The sequence below is a fragment of the Sus scrofa genome, chromosome 10, assembly GCF_000003025.6.
Source record: "Sus scrofa isolate TJ Tabasco breed Duroc chromosome 10, Sscrofa11.1, whole genome shotgun sequence".
Taxonomy (NCBI): domain Eukaryota; kingdom Metazoa; phylum Chordata; class Mammalia; order Artiodactyla; family Suidae; genus Sus; species Sus scrofa.
This window is the reverse complement of record NC_010452.4, coordinates 19,258,196-19,281,470: the sequence shown is the minus strand read 5'-3', so window position 1 is coordinate 19,281,470 and position 23,275 is coordinate 19,258,196. Positions and strand designations below refer to the sequence as shown.

At 48.2% G+C, this 23,275-nt stretch overlaps 1 protein-coding gene across 1 annotated transcript; it reads right to left on the bottom strand.

Annotated features, from left to right (window-relative positions):
- Nucleotides 377-15,428, bottom strand: LOC102160416. The gene is made up of 4 exons (XM_021064266.1): nucleotides 15,114-15,428; nucleotides 10,480-11,170; nucleotides 8,683-8,795; nucleotides 377-1,271 (listed from the first exon to the last, which is right to left on the bottom strand). Exons 1-4 carry the CDS (start codon nucleotides 15,426-15,428, stop codon nucleotides 1,236-1,238), a joined length of 1,155 nt encoding a protein of 384 aa, XP_020919925.1. The 3' UTR covers nucleotides 377-1,235.

The following is a 23,275-nucleotide window of genomic DNA, read 5'->3' as shown; positions in this document are numbered from 1 at the left end:
AAAACATAGCTCTTTAACTCAAATGTTCCCAGGACTCTTGACATGCAGGTAAATAAAAGTTTTCCCAATCCATTTATTGCCCTTTGAAATACAAGTATCTTATTAAAGAAACCCCAAGTCATATACTCTTGCACAAATGGAGTTTGTTTGTTTGTTTGTTTTTTGCTTTTTAGTGCTTTTGTTTCTCTGTATCCTTATTTGCTAAATCCAGGCTGCTTTGCAAGCACAGCCTGTACTGCATCCAATATTAGAATCTGCAGTGGCCAGGGGAGCTCTGGGAGGGTGCCTCCCAGGACACACAGATGCTCACTCCGCACAAGGAGCACACAGCCTGTGGCTCTGCAGGGACCCGCCTCGCCCGCTCCCCACCCTCCCCTTCCTGTCCTTTTGCCAATTTATCAATCTGCGCAGAAGGGAAGGGACCAGATGGATTGGGGCTACCGCTAATACTAATGTACTTCTATTTATGAGTAATCATTTTAAACAGAAAATGGGGATTGCTGTCCTGAAGAGAAGGTCAGACAATCAGGAGAAACTGGTTTCACTGAGTGAAAACAAAAAGGCAGAGGGGCTCACAGTTGCTGGTGAAAAGCAGTCTTCGAAAGCTAAGCCTATGAATACACCGAACGGAAATGCCATCTTTTTTCATGAGAGGAAGAAATGAGTAATTGAGTTTTGGCTAGGTATAGCCAGCAATTACGTATCTGGAACAAAGGCTGAATAAAAACAGGATGACCTAAGAGCTAAAACAAAGCGGGTACTAGAGGCTGTCTCTTATATTGCTGTTATTAGCTGGTGACATCTGGATACCAGGCTAAGACACAATTCTGTGAATTTGGATCATCAAATGTCATGGTCACTTTAGGACAAACATCACCACATTTGCAAGGTTTTTCACTTCAGGTAAAGTACTGAATTAATTTTTGGCATTACATTCTTTTTTTTTATTACTCAATGAATTTATTACATTTATAGTTGTGTTTTTGGCGTTACATGCTAAGCTCTGATTGAATTCTCTCTCTCCTTCTCTTTCTTTTGGCTGCACCTGTGGAAATTTCCAAATCACAGGAGTAAACCTGAGCCACAGCAGTGACAATGCTGAGTTCTTACCTGCTAGGCCACCAGGGAACTCCCTTAAATTTTCATTTTTGTGTTTTGAGTACCATACATGCCAACAACTTCTGGCCACCTTCTGCCCCTCTGCAGGCACTTGATCTCATAGCTGTGCTGATGCTCTATCTTCTGTTTACACACCCAATGTATTGGAATACCTAGGAAAACCAGAAAGGGGTGCTGAAGGCTGTACCCCAGAGCTCCTTGCGTCTCATCCTCTGCTCTTCTCACCCTGATGAGCCTCTCCCTCTTGTCCTCAGTATCTGCACTATGCTGTGGCACTGTCAGGATTGGCAGATTGAGCAAACAAAAATAAAGGATGCCTGGAGTTCCTGTTATGGCTCAGTGGGGCACGAATGCAACTAGTATCCATGAGGATTTGGATTCGATCCCTGCCTCCACTCAGTAGGCTAAGGATCTGGCATTGCTGTGAGTTGTGGTGTAGGCTGGCAGCTGCATGTAGCTCCAATTTGACCTCTAGCCTGGAAAATTCCATATGCTGGGGGTGCAGCCCTATAAAAAGACAGGAAGAAAAGAAAAAAAAAAAAGCCACTGTAGGCTGTCGTCATTCTCATCTGCTCCCTAAGTGCATATCTCCTTCCTGACCTTTGATCTAAGGCAATTAAGAAAAGCAATACAATCACAAAACCTCCCTTTTGATCAATGCCTTCTGGCCAGAGGGAGATCAGGTTGTCCTTACAGAATATCTAAATAGATTGGGTTTGAAATCTGGACTGCTGCATCAAGTAGGAAAAAAAGCACAGTGTTTCAATCAACACTGCAACATTTCTGAAGGAGCCAGGATGTCCAGAATCTGTGAACTAAATTAGGGCTGAAATCAACGCATTTTGAACTAGTGACTTTATAAGTAGCTAGTTGTGTAGTTAGGTCTTAAACAAATGAGGGGTCATCAAACATTCTTGCCTATTTTGTCCAATTAAGAAACAACAGCAAGGGAGTTCCTGTTGTGGCTCAGTGGGTTATGAGCCCAACTAGTATCCATGAGAATGTGGGTTCAATCCCTAGCCTCCCTCAGTGAGTTAAGGATATGGTGTTGCCATGAGCTGTGGTGTAGGTAGGAGATGAAGCTCAGATCTGGTGTTGCTGTGGTGTAAGTCAGCAGCTGTAGCTCCAACTCGACCACTAGCCTGGGAACTTATGCTTTGGGTGTGAATAAAGTTGTTTTTGTTTTTTATTTATATATTTTTAGGGCCGCACCCATGGCATATACAGGTTCCCAGGCTAGGGGTCAAATCAGAGCTGCAGCTGCTGGCCTACACCACAGCCACAGCTATGCCAGATCTGAGCCACATCTGTGACCTACACTACAGCTCATGGCAATGCGGGATCCTTAACCCACTGAGCAGGCCAGGGATTGAACCTGCGTCCTCTTGGTTACTAGTCAGAGTTGTTTCCACTGAGCCATGATGGGAAGTACTGGAATAAAGTATTCTCATAGCAAAGATTCCCTTGCCCCTCCAAATACCCTATACTGTCATAAAGCTACAAACTGAACTTATTTTTAATAACAATTTTATTAAGGTGTAATTTATATACATAACTGCATCACTGTGAAGTGTACAATGCATTTTGAAAGATATACTTACCCATGAAATTATGACCATAGTCAAGTTACGTAGCTTTTCTATCAATTTCAGAAGTTGCCCTGTGACCTTTGCCGTCCACCCTCCCACCATCCTTTGTTCCCCAAGGAACCACTGGTCTGTTTCTGTCACTATGGATTAGTCTGCATTGTCTAAAATTGTATATAAATAGAGTTCCCTGGTGGCTCAGTGGGTTAAGGATCCTGTTGTCAGTGGCTCGGGCTGCTGCTATGGTGCAGGTTCAATCCCTGGCCCCAGAACTTCTGCATGCCACAGGCATGGCCCTCCCCTCCCCCCAAAAAAATATATATGTAATATAAATGGAAACACAATATATATTCTTTCATTCCTGGGTTCTTTCACTCAGAATAGTTGTTTTGAGATTCATTCATGTTAGTTTGTGCATGCATAGTTTGTTCTTTTTTAATGATGAATAATACTCTATTGTTAATCAGTGATGAACTCTGTAGTGTTTCCATCTTGTGGCTGTTATATACAGAGCTACTATGAACATTTGTGTAAAGTTTTTGTGTGGACATATCTCTCTCTTTCTTAGGTAAGAACTAGGTGTGAATTGTTGGGTCATGTAGAGATGTCTACGGAACTTTGTAAGACACTGCCAAGCTGTTTCTTATACAGATTTAATACAATCCCTATCAAATTTCCCATGACATTTTTCACAGAACTGGAACAAATAATCCTAAAATCCTAAAATGCATATGGAACCATCAAAGATCCAGAATTGCCAAAGCCATCCTGAGGAAAAAGGACAAAGCAGGAAGCATAATTATCCCAGACTTTAGACAATACTGCAAAGCATCACACTGTTTTGATTACTGAAGCTTTGCAGTATGTTTTGAAATTGGGAAATGTGAGTACTCCAATTTTGTCTGTCTTTATTCAAGATTTTGGCTATTTGTGTCCCCTTGCAATACCATATAAATTTGTTAATTGGCTTTTTCATTTGTGTAAAAAAAAAAAAAGCGTCTTGAAATTTCAATAAGGATTGCATTAAATCTGTAGATCTTTCAGGTATTATTGACAACAACGTTGTCTTTCTATCTATAAATGCAAGGTTCCTTTCCATTTGTTTAGACATTCTTTAATTTCTTTTATCAGTGTTTGTAGTTTTCCGTATACAAGGCTTCTCCTTGGTTAAACTTATTCCTAGGTATTTTATTCTTTCAGAATCTACTGCAAATGAAATTGCTATCTTAATTTTCTTTCTATAATGTTAATTGCTGGTACACAGAAACACAACGGATTTTTATGGGTTGCTCTTACATGCTGCTACTTTGCTGGTGTAACCTTTTTTTGGTCTAATTGTTCTGGCTAGAACTCCCAGTACTACGTTGAGTAAGTGGTGTGAGCATAGTCTTGTCCCTGATCTTGGTGGGAAAGGTTAGTCTTTCACCATATTAGCTGTGGATTTTTCACCAATGCCCTTTAACATGCTGAGGAAGTTCCCCTCTGTTCCTAGTTTATTGAGTTTTTATCATTAAAGAATGTTGGATTTTGCCAATTTTTTTTTCTGCATCAGTTGGGATAATCATGTAGTTCCCCCCCCCCTTTATTCTATTACTGTGATGTATTACATTGATTTTACATTGTCCTCATGGATACCAGTCAGATTCGCTTCTGCTGAGCCACGATGGAAGCTCCACATTGATTTTCTTAGGCTGAACCACCTCTGCATTCTTGGGGTGGTGTCAGTCTTTTAGACTTTAATCATTCTAGCAGGTTTGTGATGGTACCTCATAGTTCTGTCTGCTTCTCAATGACTAATGATATTCAGCATTTTTTCATGTGCCCATTAGCCATCTGTATGCATATTTTTGAAAGGGGTGTTCAAAGTTTTTAAATGGGTTGTCATAATATTAAGTTGCATGATATCCTTACATATTCTGAATACAAGGCTTTTACTAGATAAAAGTATTGTGAATCTCCCACTGGAATCTTCAGATTGCTTTTTCATTTTCCTAACAATGTTCAAAGAGCACATGTTTTTATCATTGTTTTTCTGGCCATTCCTGTGGCATGTGGAAGTTCCCCGCCAGGGATCAAACCTGAAACACAGTTGCAACTTACTCCACAGCTGTGGCAATGCAGGATCCTTAATCCACTGCACAGCACAGCAACCTCCAACCATGGGTTTTTTAAGTCCAGCTCATCAGCCTTTTCTTTTATGGTTTGAGTATTTTGTGTTCTAAGAAACCTTTGCTTATTCAAACTGCAAAAATTTTCTCCTATCTTGTTTCTCAAGTTTTACAGTTTTGGCTTTTATGTTTAGATCCATTAATTTCAAGTTAATTTTTTGTGTTGTGTGAGGCAAAGGTCTAAGTTAATTTTATTTCCCAGTGGGATACAGAGTTGTCCCAGCATTATTTGCTGAAGACTTCTTTTTCCCCTTTGAACTGCCCTGGCACCTTTGTAGATCACGTGAACACATGCACATGGATTTCCTTTTGCCACACCACAGTTTGACTATGGCAGCCTTCAGTCTTGAAATCAAGAAGTACAAGTCCTCCAGTTTTGTTCTGATAAGTTCAATAGCTATCTTCTAGGTCACATGCATCTCCAAACATTGTTGTTGTTGTTGTTGTTGTTGCTATTTCTTGGGCCGCTCCCGCGGCATATGGAGGGTCCCAGGCTAGGGGTTGAATCGGAGCTGTAGCCACCGGCCTACACCAGAGCCACAGCAACGTGGGATCCGAGCCGCGTCTGCAACCTACCCCACAGCTCACGGCAACGCCGGATCGTTAACCCACTGAGCAAGGGCAGGGGCCGAACCTCCAACCTCATGCTTCCTAGTCGGATTCGTTAACCACTGCACCACGACGGGAACTCCCTCCAAACATTTTTAAATCAGCTTGTCGGAGTTCCCATTGTGGCTCAGTGGTAATGAACCTGACTAGGATCCATGAGACTTGGGTACGATCCCTGGCCTCACTCAGTAGGTTAAGGAGCCTGTGTTGCTGTGAGCTGTGTGTAGGCCAGTAGCTGCGGCTCCAACTGGATCCCTAGCCTGGGAACTTCCATCTGCTGTGGGTGTGGCCCTAAAAAGCAAAAATAAATAAAATTTTAAAAATAAAATCAGCCTGTCAATTTCTAAAGTTGCTGGAATTCTGATTAGGATGTGTCAGGTCTACAGATCAGTATTGTTTTCATAAAATGAATTAGCAAGTATTTTCTCATTTTGAAAGAGTGTTTTGTTGGGTGGGTATTATTTCTTACATGATTGCTAGAATTTACTGGAGAAGCCTCTGGAGTTTTGTGAGGTTGTCAATGCTGCTATTCAGACCTTCAATTTTGAAGAAGACTCTTGCTAAGGAGCTTTCTACTCCTGGGAAGCTCCCTAGCTATTAATGCCACAAACACTAACTAGAAGCAAAAAGTAGTAGTTACTGGAATTGTGGCTGGAAGAAAGGATTCCTATCTATCAAGATGCTATGCAGGTGGCCTAGACAGAATCTGACTCCTAATAATGCATGACACAGGTAGGAAGGAATGAGCTCAAGTTTCCACCCTCAGGAGTAGTATTATCCTCGATTTCTTCCTTTTTTCCCCTTTCACAAATATGTTTACCTTAGGAGATGTTCACTTCTTTAAGCTGGTACTGTTTCTTGTCTTGTGGAGATCCTGCTGAATAGCATTGAGAACTTTGTCTAGATACTCATGTTGGAACAGAAGAAAGGCTGGGGGAAGAATGTAATTGTAATGTATACATGTAAGGATAACCTGACCCCCTTGCTGTACAGTGGGAAAATAAAAAAAAAAAAAAGAAAGAAAGAAAGGGGAGTTCCCGTCGTGGCGCAGTGGTTAACGAATCTGACTAGGAACCATGAGGTTGCAGGTTCGATCTCTGGCCTCGCTCAGTGGGTTAACGATCCGGCGTTGCCATGAGCTGTGGTGTAGGTTGCAGACGCGGCTCGGATCCCGAGTTGCTGTGGCTCTGGCGCAGGCCGGTGGCTACAGCTCCAATTAGACCCCTAGCCTGGGAACCTCCATATGCCACAGGAGTAGCCCAAGAAATAGCAAAAAAAAAAAAAAAAAAAAAAAAAAGACCAAAAAAAAAAGTAAAATAAAATAAATAAATAAACTTATAAAACAATATATATATATATAAAAAGATAGGCTATAATCTCCAAAAAAAAGAAATAAAAAGTTACTATATAATAGTTAACATATGAGAGTTGGTCCCATTTCAAAGGAAACAGGAGACATTTTTTCCCTTTGTGAAGGCAGGGTAAGGAGTAGCACAAACTCCTCTGCTTCTCTCACTCCTCAAAGCATAAGATGGAGAAAGAAGATCATCCGTTTCCTCTAGCCTTCAAAAGAAACAGCTAAAAGGGGAGTTCCTGTACTAGCTCAGTGGTTAACAAATCCGACTGGGAGAGAAGAGGCTGCGGGTTAAGGAGCCAGCATTGCTGTGCCGGCAGTTGCAACTCCAATTCGACCCCTGGTCTGGGAACTTCCACATGCAGGGGCAACCCGAAACAAAAAAGCAAAAAAAAAAAAAAAAAAAAAAAAAAAAAAGAAACCAACAAGTACAGGGACACTGCAAAGAAAAGAAAGGGCACTGCAAGGACCCTTTCCAGGAGGCCAAACAGCCTCTTCTCCACCTGACTCCATAGCCTCCTCCTCCTCCTCAAGAAGAGCAGATGTGTTTCAGTTCTGGGCCCTCCTCGACCAACCACGTCAAACTGCTGAAGCAATGCAGTGCCAAGGAACAAACAAGGGCTTTCAAGGCAGTAAGACCCAAGTCCACATCCTAATTCCCTCATCTACCAGCTATGTGAATCGGTTTACAAACCACTTACATGAACGACTCTACTGATACGACACACAGGTTAAACACATAAAATGGAAATACAGTTGCGATTAAAATGAATACAAGTCAAAGCTCTATTTTCTTTGTGTACTCAATGGATCAGATCCGGTGATTTTGACACATCACCGTCTGAAACGCATTGAGAGATTTTGGCCTTTCTCTTGGTTATTCTACCTCCAAATATCTCAGGCTGGTCAGGAGTCCACTGGGTTCGAATCACCTGGGCCGCTCGTTCAACATGCCGGTTACTCAGTCCCACCCCAACCCCCTCCAGTCAAACCTTGGCTGGGGGAGACTCCAGACACCTGCGTGTTCCAGGAGCCTCACGGGGGATTCTGACGTGGACAACTGCCCCCACAGCCGCCGCCCACCCTTCTCCCTGGAAATTCTTACCTGCTCCCTCCATTTCAACTCCAACAGGTCTCCCGAGGACTTTCAACCTCTATCTCCAGATCTGCTGACCGGTGAGGCTGCCTTACCTGTGGCTCCCGGTATAAACTCAGGACTTCACACAGACCTTCCCGGGCCACCCGTCTAACAAGAGACTGATGTGCCCATCTCCTTATCTGCTCTCCCTGTTCTAGAGTTCAGAGCACTGGTCATTTACCAACTGTCATAACCTTACTGGTCTCCCTCAACAGATAGCAAGCTCCACGAGCGATTTTGTTTTATTCCCATGACGCCTCCAGACTACGGCCATATACGGGTAACAACCAATAAACACCGAATCAAGGAATGACTCCTTTTTGAATCTCTTTCTTTGTACATGTACTTAACATCTGTCCTGGTACAGTAATCCCAAATGTAATGTAAAGACAAATAAAAAGTATATTCGGGGCACAGAGTCAAATTGTTTTACTTAAGGGGCATGCAGTACAAAAAAACAAAGTTTGGCCGTTACAGCTGTCACCATTAAATTCAACCAGCACACCCCTGGAGTCTCTCTCGCTCTCAGGAGACTTTGCTTATATCCATGTGCTCCTTATGAGAGGGAAACACGTCCCAAGTGGAGTTAAGGCCCTGAATCAGGTCTTCTGCCCCCTGCCCTTGTGCTTCTCTGGAACAGGAACTACCACATTCTGCTAGACATGAACAGATTCCTTGTTCCAATACAAAGAAGTGCTGATTACTTACTGGTCTGACACAATTGAGGATCACCGCTGCCTGTGCAGCCATTTCATCAAGGGAGGCTGGATTAGTGACAGCACAAACTATCATTCCAACTTCAGACGGCAGTGTCGGTCTTCCTAAAATCAGAAATAAACTGTGTTAAGCAAATCCGGATATAGCAGTGAAATCTCCCAAATCTTCTCTTCCTAGTAACCAGTGACGGCAAACTTACTGCACATACTGAAAGCAGACTCTCCCTCTAAAACGAAAGATAAAACTGTTCCTAGCAGAAAAAAGGAAACTACCAGGAGGGAAACAGAGGTGATGCTAAGAGTGACTACAAAAACCACCACTAACCTTTCAAAGGACGTCTAACATCAGGAATGCGAAAACGCCGCAAAGAGAAGATTTTACAACTGTTCAGATACTTTGTCGATGACTGCGTGGACTTCCACTCCACAAAGAATTATATTAGAAAAGTAGATTCTCATCAACTATTCAACAGTTACGTCTGACAAGAAGAGTGTGAGAGAGAGGATGGTCGTGAACAACCTCCACACGGCAAACAGGGACTCAGGTGAAAAGCCGTCTAGGCACGAACACGCAGGTTCCCGATTAAGCAGATAATGGGAATACACTAAATCCATACCCTAAGGAAGGCAGGCTTCAGGGCTCAAGGTGCACTCCCGGCCAAAACTTGACCTGAGCACCACAAACAGATAACTAGACAACACACGTGTTCAACAGGAAAAAGAAATGCAAGAGCCTATTTTAAGAGTGAAAGTCCTTCTCTTGGAAAAATAAAGACAGACCGAAAAGCTCTTTGGTCAAGATTCTGTATTTCCTAGGGGCAGCAGGAAGAGTTGTCGGAGAGTCTAGGCTACACGGTAGCTTCTGTACAACCAAACAGGGGACAATTCCCACCATAAACAGGACCCTGGATGCAATTCCAAGGAAGTGAGATGCAGGTTAAAGAGAAACACAAAGGATAACCAGCACTCCACCAGGGGCTATCTGTCTGTACCAGGGGACAATGGGTGGAAATTTAACAGCCAAGTTTCAAGACCACTGACTCCTAAATCAGAGGTCTCCTCCTTCCCCCCTTCCCCCTCCCCCCCATCACAAGGGTGGGGTCTCTGTGTCCCTCTCTTCCCCACACCTCTCTCCCCAGCACTTAGACTGGGATCTGCCATAAACAAAGACCACTCAGTTAAAAACATATGAATGAAACAAGAATAAGTAAACTGCCAAGCCAGAAACACCTAAAAATGGCTCTGGGTGAAGACTGGGACTGCTGAAGAATTCTCACCAGCAAAAAATCAATGCCACAGCAATGTTACCAGTGAAACTCTTAAGCTTTCTCTTCCATCTCCAAAACACAAGGCACAGGAAGAGCACAAACCATCCCGGGACACCAGTGCTCTCTCTGCTTGTGTATCCACAGAAATACCAAAAGACCACCAGGAGCCCCCGGGGCTCTAGAAGGGGACAGGGCAGAGAAGGGAGACATTCAAGTTCCTGATTATTTCCCCTGCGAGGATCCTCCTGCCAAAGGAGAAATCCAAGGAGCTGATTCTTTCTTTTCTTTTTTCTTTTTTTTTTAGTTTAAGGAATGAAACAAAGGTCTGGCAAGATCTGAAGCTTCTGCTCTCCTCCTCCTGGCCTCCCGCAGGGCTTGGGGAGCACGAGGGCGAGCGAAATGCTCATTTCACGGGACTAGAACCCTCGCCCTGAGAAGGGGGCTCGGGGGAGAGAGTGGCGCTGGCAGCAGGGGAACCCCAGTTGGCTGAGCTCCCCCCCCCACGCGCGCGCCCCCTTTACCCAGCTTCAGGGCCGACCGCTCCAGCACTCGCTGCAGCTTCTCCCTGCAACTGCCCGCCACAGCCCAGGGCAGGAGGGTGCTCCGCTTGGGGGACACCTGCTCCCGAGCCACCTCCTCCGTCACGAACTCGCCGGGGAAGCCAGACACGCTGAACACCACCGAGTGGAAAGGCCTCTGCTGATTCGCAGCCATGACCCTCCGCAGCACATACGCTACGCCTGGAACCGACTGCGTCCTGGGTTCCTGCGCCTCAGGCGGCTGCCTCAGAACCGGAGGAACTAACCGCCTCCGTTGTGGCCCACGCAAGGGGGGCCGCCGCCTCCGCTGTGGCCCAAGCAAGGGCCGCCACCGCCGCCTCCACGGTGGTCCAAGCAAGGGCCGCCACCGCCGCCTCCACGGTGGTCCAAGCAAGGGCCGCCGCCGCCGCCTCCACGGTGGTCCAAGCAAGGGCCGCCGACGCCAACTTCGACGCCGCGACCTCCCGCAGCGCGCGCTGCTGCCCGCAAAGCTGAGCGCTGCGCTCCCAAAGCCCCGCCCACGCCCCGCCGCCCCTGGAGCTCGCGCAGCCGCACTGGCCACGCCCCTCACGCCCGCGAGGCTGCTGAGCCGCCGCCTAGGGGCTCTTCCCCGAGTTGCTGCCTCCCCTGTCCTGACTCCCGTGGGCCGCCCTGCCTCCGGGGCTAGCGGGAGCTGAGGGCGGTCTGCCGGGCCGTCGCTGGTCAGGCACAGCTCTGACGGCTCCAGGCATCACATCCTCTCGCTCTTCCCAAGGCTGGTGCAAGAGGGGGGCGCTGCGCAGAGTTGGGACATCAATTCTGATTACTGAGAGCGCTGCCCTCACGGAGAACCCTTTTTAAAATTTTCGGAACAGGTTGTTTAAGGGGTGCCTTGGGACCCCTGGAGAGGTGGACGGTGGGGGGGGCGTGGTCTCCATTGATCACTTCGTCCTCCCTGACCCCACTCTGCCTCCCCCTCTGCCTCAGGTGCCTCCTCTACCACTTGGCCTAGTGATCAAGGTTAATGTTCTAAAGAGGGAGGAGGGAGGTCCGGACAGATGTGATTTTAGCCAAGGGGGAGACACACAACCAGGCACGCATTTTGGCAGAAGGTTGCTGCTTTAGCGACAAGGAGCTGATGTCTCGCTTCATCTCTTCTCCACATACGAGAGGATGTAAGAAACTGGGCTCATAAAATCTTCTCCTCAAAATATCTTTTGCAAAAAAATGTTTTTGTCTTTTTAGAGCCGCACCCGTGGCACGTGGAGTTTCCCAGGCTAGGAGTCGAATTGGAGCTGGAGCTGTCGGCCTACACCACAGCCACAGCAACACAGGATCTGAGCCACTTCTGCGACCTACACCACAGCTCACTGCCAACTGGCAAAAGCCAAACAGCTCTTCACCCTTCAACACTGAAAAAGATAGGGATAGAGTTGGAGAATTACACAGGCAGCTGTAGAAATCCCAGAAGTGGACCATAAATAGAGAGGGAAACCTAGAGCACTTTGGGAGACCTTGGGTAGTTAATAACCACTTGACAAAGCCATCAGAAGGTCATGGAACAAAGCAGCCTTGCTTAAGTCTAAAACCATAAATAACAGCATGAGATGTGCCTCAGGTCATTAAGGGAACGATAAAATGAAGCCTGCGTTCTGGAGTTCCCACCGTGGCACAGTGGTTAATGAATCTGACTAGGAACCATGAGGTTGTAGGTTCGATCCCTGGCCTTGCTCAGTGGGTTAAGGATCCAGCGTTGCTGTGAGCTGTGGTGTAGGCTACAGATGAGGCTCGAATCCTGTGTTGCTGTGGCTCTGGCGTAGGCCAGTGGCTACCGCTCTGATTGGACCCCTAGCCTGGGAACTTCCATACACCGTAGGAGCAGCCCTGGAAAAGGCAAAAAGACAAAAAAAAAAAAAAAAATGAGGCCTGTGTCCAAGTTCAGCAAAATAATGATCCCCAGGACCAAGGACAGGAAGTAAGGGAAAGATGACATCCCACAGCCAGAGACCCTTATTTTATGGACACCTGAGGTGATTCAACATATTCTAGCATCTGTCACCACCCTTCTGCTGATTTGAATAAGGGCTGTGACAGTCCTAGTTTGACCTCATAGGCTCAAATACACTCTTACCCAATATGAAGGAGGAGCTAGTGATGTCAGCCTGAGGTCTACTCAAAGAATGAGGAGACAGCAGTCTTTTCTCCCTCCCCGCGGATAATAAAACTGTAGCCCCCCTCATCCTTGGGGCGGAGCCTCCTTGCCTGCCTGCCTGCTTGTATCTCTCACAAGTGTCCTATCTTACTAAATCTACTTCTTGCCTATCCCTTTGTCTCTTGCTGAATTCCCTCTGTGCTGAATCACAAAGAACCTGAGCCTCAGTAAGTCCAGACACCAGGTGAGTGATTCTGATTGAAAAACGGTGGGTCCAAGTCCCAATCAGGGTTTAGTTAGGCTGGGTTTGAGTTAGAGGTGTTTTGGTTTCAAAACTATGGAGCCTTAGGAGGATCAGGTACCAGCACAGAAGCCTCATTGAGCTCTTTTCTTCAGCAAACGTGACATTCCTGCTGAGGCTCATGGGAGGCCAGCACACCATCTATAAAGAGGATCGTATCGATATTTTTGCACGGCTATCTCTCTTTTCTAGTGCATACGCTGCTTTTAAAAACATATTCCTGGGAAGTTCCTGTTGTGGCTCAGCAGAAACAAATTTGACTAGTATCTATGAGGGTGCAGGTTCAATCCCTGGCCTCCATCAGTGGGTTAAAGATCCTGCATTGCCATGAGCTGTGCTGTTGGTCGCAGATGTGTTTTGGATCTGGCATTTCGGTGGCTGTGGCATAGGCCAGTGGCTATGGCTCTGATTCAACCCCTGGCCTGGGAACCTCCATATGCCACAGGCACTGCATTAAAAAATTAAAAAAAAAAAAAAAGGCAGGGTCACTGATTTCAGGGAGTGGGGTGGTGTCGAGTGGGGAGAGAGTCCTGGGAAACTTTGACATAGGCTTATCCCCGACTGCAATGCCTTTCAGTGCACCGAGAGGGAGAGGGTGAAGGAAGTCACACTGGCAAGTGCCCCAGGCCAGTGGGACAGGGGGGCTGTATTAGGAAACAGTAGGAAAAGCAGAGCGTTGGTGTCAGAGCACATGGCCACCAGATAGTGCCAGACACCAGCAGAGACCCTCTGCAGCTTGCTGGCTGCGCCTTCAGGCTCAGAGATGGGGTTGGAGACAGGTTGGTTGAACCCCTTGGAGGTGCCCAGGGCCTTGCACCTGGGTACATGGAGCCTCTGAACCTCTGGCTCACTTTACCTCAACTCAGAGAGGGGACATAGTTCCACTTTCACACCTGAGGTTCGATTCCTGTCTGGTTGGGCGGCCCAGTGGCTAGAGAGTTGGGCAGGCTGTCTGGGGGCTCTGAGTGCCCTTCGATGGTTTGGAGGCAGCATTCTTGGTCCAGATGTACCTGGCTTGAATCCTGGCTGTGCAGCTTTCTCAAATCAGGCTGGCGTGGAGTTTGGCTTCTGGTCGTGAGCGCAGTGTATCTGTGTGGTAGTACTTTGGGGCAGGCTGTGCTCATCCCTGTGCCCTTTCTCTCCAGAGAGCTCCACACTCTCCTTCTTCCTTCTCCATCTGAGCCTCTTCCTCCTCTGTGGCATCCTCGTTAGAAGGAAGCTACCTGAATCCAGGTCATGTGGATACAAGCTGGGTGGTCCTTGATTTCAGTCTGGGTCCCAGGTCTGAAGGGTGCTGATGATTCAAAGCCTGCTCACTTGACTTAAAAAGCGGGGTTGCTGATTTCAGGGTGTAGGGTGGTGTCAGGTGGGGTGAGAGCCCCGGCCGACTTTGCAACTGGCATTCATTTCAGGGCACTGAGAGGAGCAGGTACCTCACACCGGCAGGTGCCCCAGGCCAGTGCAGACCAAGGTTCTGCTGTGGGAGGCAGAGGGAACTCCGTACGTCCGGTCTCTGTTGATCTCGGGGCCTGGGGCTCTATCACTGTACTTCACACCTTATTGGAGTTTCCTTTTGCTTCAGCCAACAGCTCTTCTTTTAGCTCTCAGCCATGCTTCCTGCCTTGCCCCGACTGCATTAGGGCAGTCCACCCTAGGAGTATCCTGCTGATAGCTGTCTGGTTCCCAGCCTTCAGAACATGAAAGGCAGGTGTCTTGGTTCCCTTCTTGGGGCTCTTCAGGCAGCGTGGCTTGGGAGCACATCTTTTTGGATGGAATGTGTCCCCATCAGACGCTGGGTGAGTATCTCTGGAAATCTGGGTGAGAACCTGACCTAATTGGCCTGGCAGGGACCCCAGGAGCTGTGGGCCCCTCAACCCCTCTGCCAACTTCAGAATGGCTTCTGCAGGGGAGATGCTTCACCAGGACGAAAATCACCTTGAATAGCTCAGAGCTGTGACAGCTTTGGTCACTAGACGTGACTTGAGCCCGCTGTTAAGGCCGCTACGTCAACTGTCTCTCTTCTTTCTCTCTGAATTCTTTTGGTGTCTTTCTCTTTTCTTTCCCCTTTCTCCCCGTTTTATGCTCCGCCCTGTCTCTCTCTCTGTCTCTCTTCCTTTCGGTCTCTGTCTCTTCTGTTCTTGATGCTGGTGGACTGGAGGAAAAGCCTCCTCTTTTTGTGGTCACCCAGTAGAAGCACTGGAGCATGGGGGTAGGTGGGGTTGGGGCCAGGATGCGCGTTACAACCTGGGGAAGCGCGCAAGGTCTGTTCCCAGGGGTGAACCCAGCTCGGCCGTCCCACGTCCCATCTGAATGACCAGGACTCAGCTTCCCACAAGGAGAATCTTTAGACACGGAATGCCAGGAGGTCCAGGAGAGCCCGAGGGGGTTGGGAAGCCAAGGCAAAGACAGCTGGGCTTTCTTTCTCTCTGTTGTTTCAGGAGCAACCCTGATCATGCAGAACCTGGAGTCCACAAGGCAGGGAGAGCACAGCACGAGCATGTGTGGACAATAGAAAGGTGTGACAACGCACTGTGGAGAAGGGAAAAGTGTTAACCTTGGGATTCATTCACGCTCAGATTTTGGAATAGAGAAAATACTCTTGCCACCCAATTCTGCAGCACCACATCTTCCTTCTGTGGACAAAGAAATGTTTCTCTTGGCCTTTGCCGAGAAATCTGCACGTTCATGCCTTCTCTCATGTTTCCTATCTCTGCCTTCCATACTTGGGTATGCCATTCTTTATCCTCCCAAGGGATCCATTAACACAAAACACACTTGCTTTGCAATCAAAGTGTACTTTATTAAAATTGCTTTTACAGTTTTATCTGTGTCCCATTCGGTGTCACTCTATGGCTTAAAAATACCAACTCCAGGCACAGGATGTAAAGAAACATGTTAGAGACACGAGGAGAGAGGGTGAGTTAGGGATGTTCCAGCAGCCAGGGTCTGGGCATGCAAGGCCCGGCCATCCACGTCATCCTGAAAGAGGGAGCGTGACAGAGTCCCATGGTCAAAGGTACAAACCGACGTGAGGCCACAGAATCCCTGGAAAGTAACTGGCCTGAGGGCAGATGGTCAGGACTAAATCCACAGTCCCCTTCTTCAGACAGGACTGATGCGGGTGACAGGACAGGGGGTGATCCTGGTGGTGGACACTAGGGTGACTGCCTGACGCCAGTGCATTAAGTTCTACCTCTGCTTAAGGGGCTCTCCTATACATGTGTTTATTTTACCGAAAACTAGTTTAAAAGCAAATAGATAGATAAGGATTATTTAATACACAAATTTTGCATACCAAGTAGTAAACATGTATGAGAATTTAATACTAAATCTAGACAATAAAGAACCAAACTTATACTAAAGTTGGCTCGTAATAGATGAAGAGTGAGGTCGATCTTGTTTCCTGGTCAAGATGGAAACGTTTGGACTCTTCCAGTCCCAGGCTGAGGCTTTAAGGTGTCCCAGTGGAGTCTGCAACACAAACACAGGGATGCCATCACCGAGGAGGTGCCGAGACAGATGGAAGGAGGGCTCCCCCGGTTGGATGCGTGGGTCCATCAGGCTCCGCGGGGCCTGGACTTCCCCAGAGCTCAGATCCCCGGGGCACTGCCGTCTGTGCTGCGCTTAGCCAAGGGGGTTTTCTGTTAGCAAAGAGGGAATACCATTGTCCTCCAGGAGCGAGTTCCCTGTGCATTGGGCTGGGCAGCCTTCAAGGGACTGATCCCTGCACAGTGAAACGGATGCAGTGGAAAGGGGAGGGTCTGGGGCTCCAGGAGACAAGGACCTAGTCCCTCCCAGTGGGGCCCTGGGAGGAGCAGGACATCTGATAACCCAAGGGAAGGGGTAACCAGCCCCTGCAGCCCACACTCTATACCATTAACCATGAGCCCTGCGTGGCGGAAACGGACAGAGGTCTGAAGACCTCCTTTTACCCTGAGAATCCTTTCTACCTCCCAGCCATTCTCGCTTGCGCTTTTCATGGGGGCGGGGGGAAGAACTGGAGAAATCAGTCTTCCTGTATTTAGACTATACTACAAAGCTAGTCATTAAACTCTATGATCCTGGCACAAAAGCGGCAATACTGATCAGTCAGAAAGCCCAGAAATAAACCCAAGCGCCAAGGGTCAACTGCTCTATGACAAAGGAGGCAAGAAAACACAGTGGAGGAAAGACAGGCTCTTCCATCAGTGGTGCTGGGAAAACCGGACAGGTACCTGTCAAAAATGCAGTGAGAACATTCACTGACACCATACACAGAAATAAACTCGAAATGGCTGGACGACCTACACCTAAGGCCAGATACTAGAAAACTCTTAGAGCACAACAGGCAGAATGCTCTTGGACATAAATCGCAGCAAGATCTTGTTTGATACGCCTCCTGGAATAATGACAATAAAAACACAACTAAATCAGTAGGAACTAATTAAACTCAAAAGCTTTTGCACAGCAAAGGAGACCCTTTAAAAAAAAAGAAAAACCCTACAGGATGGGAGAAAATATTTGTACATGATGCACCCACCAATGGCTTTATCTTCAAAAGAGAGAAACAACACAAACAACTCAACAACCACCACAAAAACCAAACAACTCAATCCAAAATGAGCCAGAAGACCTAAAGAGACATGTCCCTAGACAAGGCACATGGATGGCCAATGGGCACATATGAAGAGATGCTCAACCTCGCTCAGTACAAGGAGACTTCACATCAAAACTGCAGTGAGGGACCACCTCACACCTGTCAGAACGGCCGTCATTAAGGAGTCGACAAATAACAAATGCTGGAGGGGGTGTGGAGAAAGGGGATCCCTCCTACACTGCTGACAGCAGTGGAAATCGGTGCGAACACTCTGGAAAACAGTATGGGGGTTCCTGAGAAAACTCAACACAGTACTACCCTATATGATCCAGCGATCCCACTCCTGGGCAGCTCTCCAGACAAAACGTTCATTCAAAAAGACACATGCTCCGGTGGAGTTCCTGTCGTGGCTCAGTGGTTAATGGATACGATCAGGAACCATGAGATTGTGGGTTCGATCCCTGGCCTTGCTCAGTGGATTAAGGATCTGGTGTTGCCGTGAGCTGTGGTGTAGGTGGCAGACGTGGCTCGGATCCCACGTTGAGGTGGCTCTGGTATAGGCCGGCAGCAACAGCTCCAATTCGACCCCTAACCTGGGAACCTCCATTTGCCGTGGGAGCGGCCCAAGAAATGGCAAAGAGACAAAAAAAAAAAAAAAAAAAAAAAAAAAGACACATCCTCCTGTATGTTCATGGCACAATTCACAAGAGCCAAGGCATGGAAGCAACCTAAATGTCCACCAACAGATGGATGGATGAAGACGATGGGGTACACATATACAATGTCATACCACTCAGCTGTGTACAAGAAACAATGCCACTGGCAGCAACAGGGATGCCACTAAAGTTATCACGGTACGTGACGTACGTCAGAAAGACAATGACAAATACCACATGACATCACTTACATGCAGAAGCTAAGAGAGGGCACAAAGGAACGTATCTCCAGAACAGAAACAGACTCACAGATCTGGAGGACAGATGTGTGGTTGCCAAGGGGGAGGGGGGAGGAAGTGGGATGGACTGGGAGTTTGGGGTTGGTTGATGCAAATGCTTACATTTAGGATGGATAAGCAATGAGGCCCTACGCTGTAGCACAGGGAACTGTATTCAGTCTCTTGGGAGAGAACACAATGGAACAGAAGAGAAAAAAAATGTATAAATAGGTGTGACTGGGTCCCTTTGCTGTACAGCAGAAATGGGTACAACATGGTAATCAACTACCCTTTACTTCTTCAAAAAATACTTCATATATATATATATGTATATCGGAGTCGTACTCAGCCATAAGAAAGAATGAAACAATACAATTTTCAGCAATATGGACGGACCTAGAGATTATCATACTACGTGAAGTTAGACAAAGACTAAAGTTCTAACACTTCTATGCTGAATCTGAAACATGATTACAAATCCACCTTTTTTACAAAACAGAAACAACGCACGGACATGGAAAGCAAACCTCCATTAGCAAAGGGGAAAGAGAAGGGAAGGGATCAATGAGGAGTGTGAGATTAATAGAGAAGCAACAAGGATTCACTGTGCAGCACATGGAACTCTATGCAGTATCTTCTCACAACCTGTAGGGAAAGAGAACTTGAAGCTGCACACCTGAAACTAACACAATACGGTAACTAACCTACAGTGAAAGAAATTCAATGAATATTTTTCAGTATTAAGAGTTTAACAAAGTCATGAAGATGTGCTAAACAACATATAAATTTATCTTTTTATTATACTGCTACATGAAAAGCATATAGAAGAAAAGGTGTTCTTTTTTTTTTTTTTCTTTTTTCAGCCACATCTGCAGCATGTGGAAGTTCACAGGCTAGGGGTCAGATACAAGTCTGCAGGCCTAAGAGAGACGCAACAAGGTAGGATTCGAATCGCCTTTGCAATGTATGCCACAGCTTGCAGCAATGCCAGATCCTTAGACTGAGTGAGGCCAGGGATTGAACCTGCATCTTCATGGACACCATGTCCTGTTCTTAACTCACTGAGCCACAGCAGGAACTCGGAGAAGACAATGCTTTTGAAAGTGTAGTAAAACAAGTTACATTCATGGTATTAGATGACGAAGTGAAAAGTCACTAAAAGGAACATAAGGAACTTGAATTCTAGCCTTTGACTCTTCCCAAGAGAACATGGAATAGAATTGCCTCAGGGGTTCCTACGTTTGATCTTGTCATCTATGTCAAAGAGTTTAAAGAAGTTCCAACCTCAGTTTGAGAATTGGTGCCATGGGGTGGCTCAGGACCTCCCTGGGCCTTACAGAGGCAGAGGGAAGACTCAGACCCTGGCAGTTCCCACTCAGGTCGGGATCCTGCCATGTCTTCTCTGTGATGCCAGGAGCACTAAACATCCACAAGGATGCAGGGATGGGCCAGATGAGCCACCCTGCATGCATGAGCACTGAGGCACAGTTGCCGTCTTCTCCATTGATTTCTGGAGCCCTGACATTGCGGAGGCCTTAGAGAGGTGGACACAAACTCAGAGGGAAAGGACCACGTCTCAACTCTCTCAGACTGAGATTGGTTCAGTACAGACCCGACGTGAATGCTCCCCACCTGCCTCCGTTTGGCCTTAGTCTTGGGGGGTCTGGAAGGGAGGAGACCGGGGCTGGGCTAGGAAGGGTCAGAGGGTCAACATGACTGGGGTGTGGGGATTAGGGGGTGGGTGTCTGATGGGAGGAGGGGGATCTGACAGGAGCTGTGAACCCCTGGTCCTGCTGCCAGAGGCTCAGTTAGTGGACCAGGTCAATCCAGGAGACAGGATCACAGGGCCAGGAAAGAAAGTGTGTGAAGCAAGGCCAGCAGCCCATTCACACAGACCACCAAATTTCTGCTGGACAGGGGGGGTCTCTCAGGGGAGCTGGACATGGACATCCCCGAGAGGGGAGCTAGGTCATGACAGCAGCCTGAGGTCAGCTGTGCAGGTGGACAGAAATCAAGGATACTAGATATTATTTACAAACCCAATGAGGTCTCCTTTATTTAACTGTATTGCATTGTTGTTTTTTGTACTTTCTCGGGCAACTCTTGCAACACATGTAGGCTCCCAAGTTAGGGATCCATTGGAGCTGTAGCTGCAAGGCTACACCACAACCACAGCAAAGCAGGACACCAGCTATATCTATGACCTACAGCACAGCTCCCAACAACCCGGAATCCTCAACTCACTAAGCGAGGCCAAGGATCGAACCCGCAATCTCATGGTTCCAGGTCAGATTCGTTAACCACGCCTACTCCAAGGACGTCACCTTCAACTCATCCAACTCTGGGAACGCACCTTCCCTCAGGACACACCGCGAGGACACACCAGGACAGGGAGGCCAGAAATCCCAAACGTGCAGAGGGAGAGAGCTGTCTTCTCCACGCAGCAGGCATAACACAAGTATCCCAAGAACCCTCTCCCACTGGCTCCTACCTGAGAGCTGTTCTTACCTCGATCACTTTCTGCTGTCAGAAATTGGTCGCTCTCACACAGACTCTCCAAGCTCCAAGCTGCAGAAACACAGACATGAGGAATCGAGGTGTTAGCGACCGTCCCCCACTCGGACCCCTACTTAGGGTTGACTGCGGCCACACAGCACCGCCCTGGCTTGTCCTCCGTGTGCTCAGAACTTCCCCGTGCGTGCTCTATGGCCTCAGAAGCATCAATAAAACACTGGCCACAGTGGCAAACCGTCCGAGATCGTGGGCTGCTGAGGGATGGCGCTTTACACGCACGCCTCCCTTCTAGGAGTCCCTCCGGAGGCCTCAGCCCCAGCGTGACACACCTGAAAGTCCAGCTGCACGGACACCCTTGCGTGCTGGCTCGGGGGAGTGAACCCTTGGCTGCTTTCTTCTGTTCACTGCCAGAGGCAGACCTAACTACTGGCTGAATTCAATGAAGCATAAATGGCTCCCTCTGGACAGCGGCTGCCACGCTGTGGACAGCAGCTCTACAGAAACACTGAGGAGACGGGTACCCCTGCCCGTGAGGTTCCTCTCCAAAGCACACATAAAGAAAACTCATACACCTCAACAGCAACAGCAAAGAAACAAGCCAGGAGTTCCCGTCGGGGCGTCGGGGCGCAGCGGAAACAAATCCGACCAGGAACCACGAGCTTGCGGGGCTGATCCCTGGCCTCGCCGAGGGGGTTAAGGATCCAGCGTTGCCGCCAGCTCTGGTGTCGGTCGCAGACACGGCTGGAGCAAAGGCCTCCCCCCCAGCACTGCCGGTGCGAACGTACACCGGTACAACCACTACCGAAGGCACCACGGAGGGGCCTCCCAAAACGGAACGCAGCACAGCATGCGACCCAGCAAGCCGAGCGAGCGCCCTGGAAGATACCACGACACACGTATCCAGGAAAGAGACACATGCCCCTGTGTGTGTATGGCGGCACCACTCACAACAGCCAGGACAGGGACGCCACCTCATGTCCACAGGCACAGGGATGGATCACGACCATGTGGTCCACATACACGAGGGAATTCACGACTCAGCCAGAAAATCCAAGAAGAAACCAATGCCATTCAAAACCATAGGGCTGGATCGAGACATTCTCATACAAAGCGAAGTACGTGACAAAGAGAGAGATCTCACTTAGATGTGGAGTCTAAACCATGGCACAAAGGACCCTGTCCACAAAACCCACGGACACAGAGAACAGACTTGTGGCTTTCGTGAAGGGCACGGACTGGGCGTTTGGGGGAGTCGATGCCAACTACGGCATTGAGAATGGAGCGACGACGAGGTCCTCCTGCTGCAGCGCACGGGGAACTGGATCCCATCTCCTGAAATCGACCGGGACGGACGATAACAGTCCAAAAGGAACCTGTGTTTATGCACACACACGCCTGGGGAATGTTGCTACACGGCAGAAAATGAAACAACACGGCACCTCAATGAACACAGAGACAAACAGAAAGGACAGTGTCTGACGAGCCACTGAATGGAAAGACAACCCGCAGAAGACGCTATCTGCAAACCTTACATTTGGAACAGGGGCTCATGTCCAGAATCTGTGGGAAACAACGCCAAATCAATTGACCCAAAAGGCAAATAACTCAGGTGTAGGTGAGCGGAAGCCTGGGAGACCGCCTCCGTCCAAGAAGACAACAGACAGCAGCACACACACGGAACGTTTCCCAAAGTCACCCACCACAACGGCAAGGCAAAGCAAAGGCACAACGAGCTATCACCTCCCTCCTGGTAGGACGCGGAGTGTTTTCAAGCGTGAACAGGTCGTTTGGGAAGATGTGACTACCTGGGACTTCTGTACGCTGTGGGAGGGAAGGTCAGCTGGCCCAGCCAGGACGGGAAACACTATGGCAGGTCCTCAGGAAAGCTGCCCACGGACCTAGCACGGGACCCCGCAGTCCCACTGCTGCGTGGACATCTAAAGGAAGAACCATCGGTGTCGGGTAAAGAGACCCGCCATCCCAGGATCCCGGCAGCGCCACACACACGAGAGCCCAACAGAAACAGAGCCCCAGTGCCCACGGGCACACAGACTGAGAAAGACAACGGGATGGATACAGCCCACAGAAACCCTACCCACTGCAGCAGCGCACAGAGAACTGGAGGACATTACTGATCGATTCGTCTCGGGTTTGAGGGCGGCCCCCGCGGCATACGGAAATTCCCAGGCGAGGCGGCAAATCAGAGCTGTAGCCACCGGCCACACCCCAGCCGCAGCAAAGCTGGATACCAGCCGCGTCTGGGACCTCTGCCGCCACTGAGCAAGGCCAAGGGTCGAACCCGCGTCCTCAGAGATACCAGTC

Excerpts from the sequence above, each read along its gene's own strand:
- LOC102160416 (XM_021064266.1), bottom strand. The coding sequence starts at position 15,428 with ATGCTCGTGCTGTGCTCTCCCTGCCTTGTGGACTCCAGGTTCTGCATG. Across the intron at positions 11,171-15,113 it reads TGCTCCAGTGCTTCTACTGG|CTCCCGCTAGCCCCGGAGGC; the intron begins GTGACCACAAAA and ends GACCGCCCTCAG. Across the intron at positions 1,272-8,682 it reads TCCTCAATTGTGTCAGACCA|GTATTCCAATACATTGGGTG; the intron begins GTAAGTAATCAG and ends TGGTTTTCCTAG.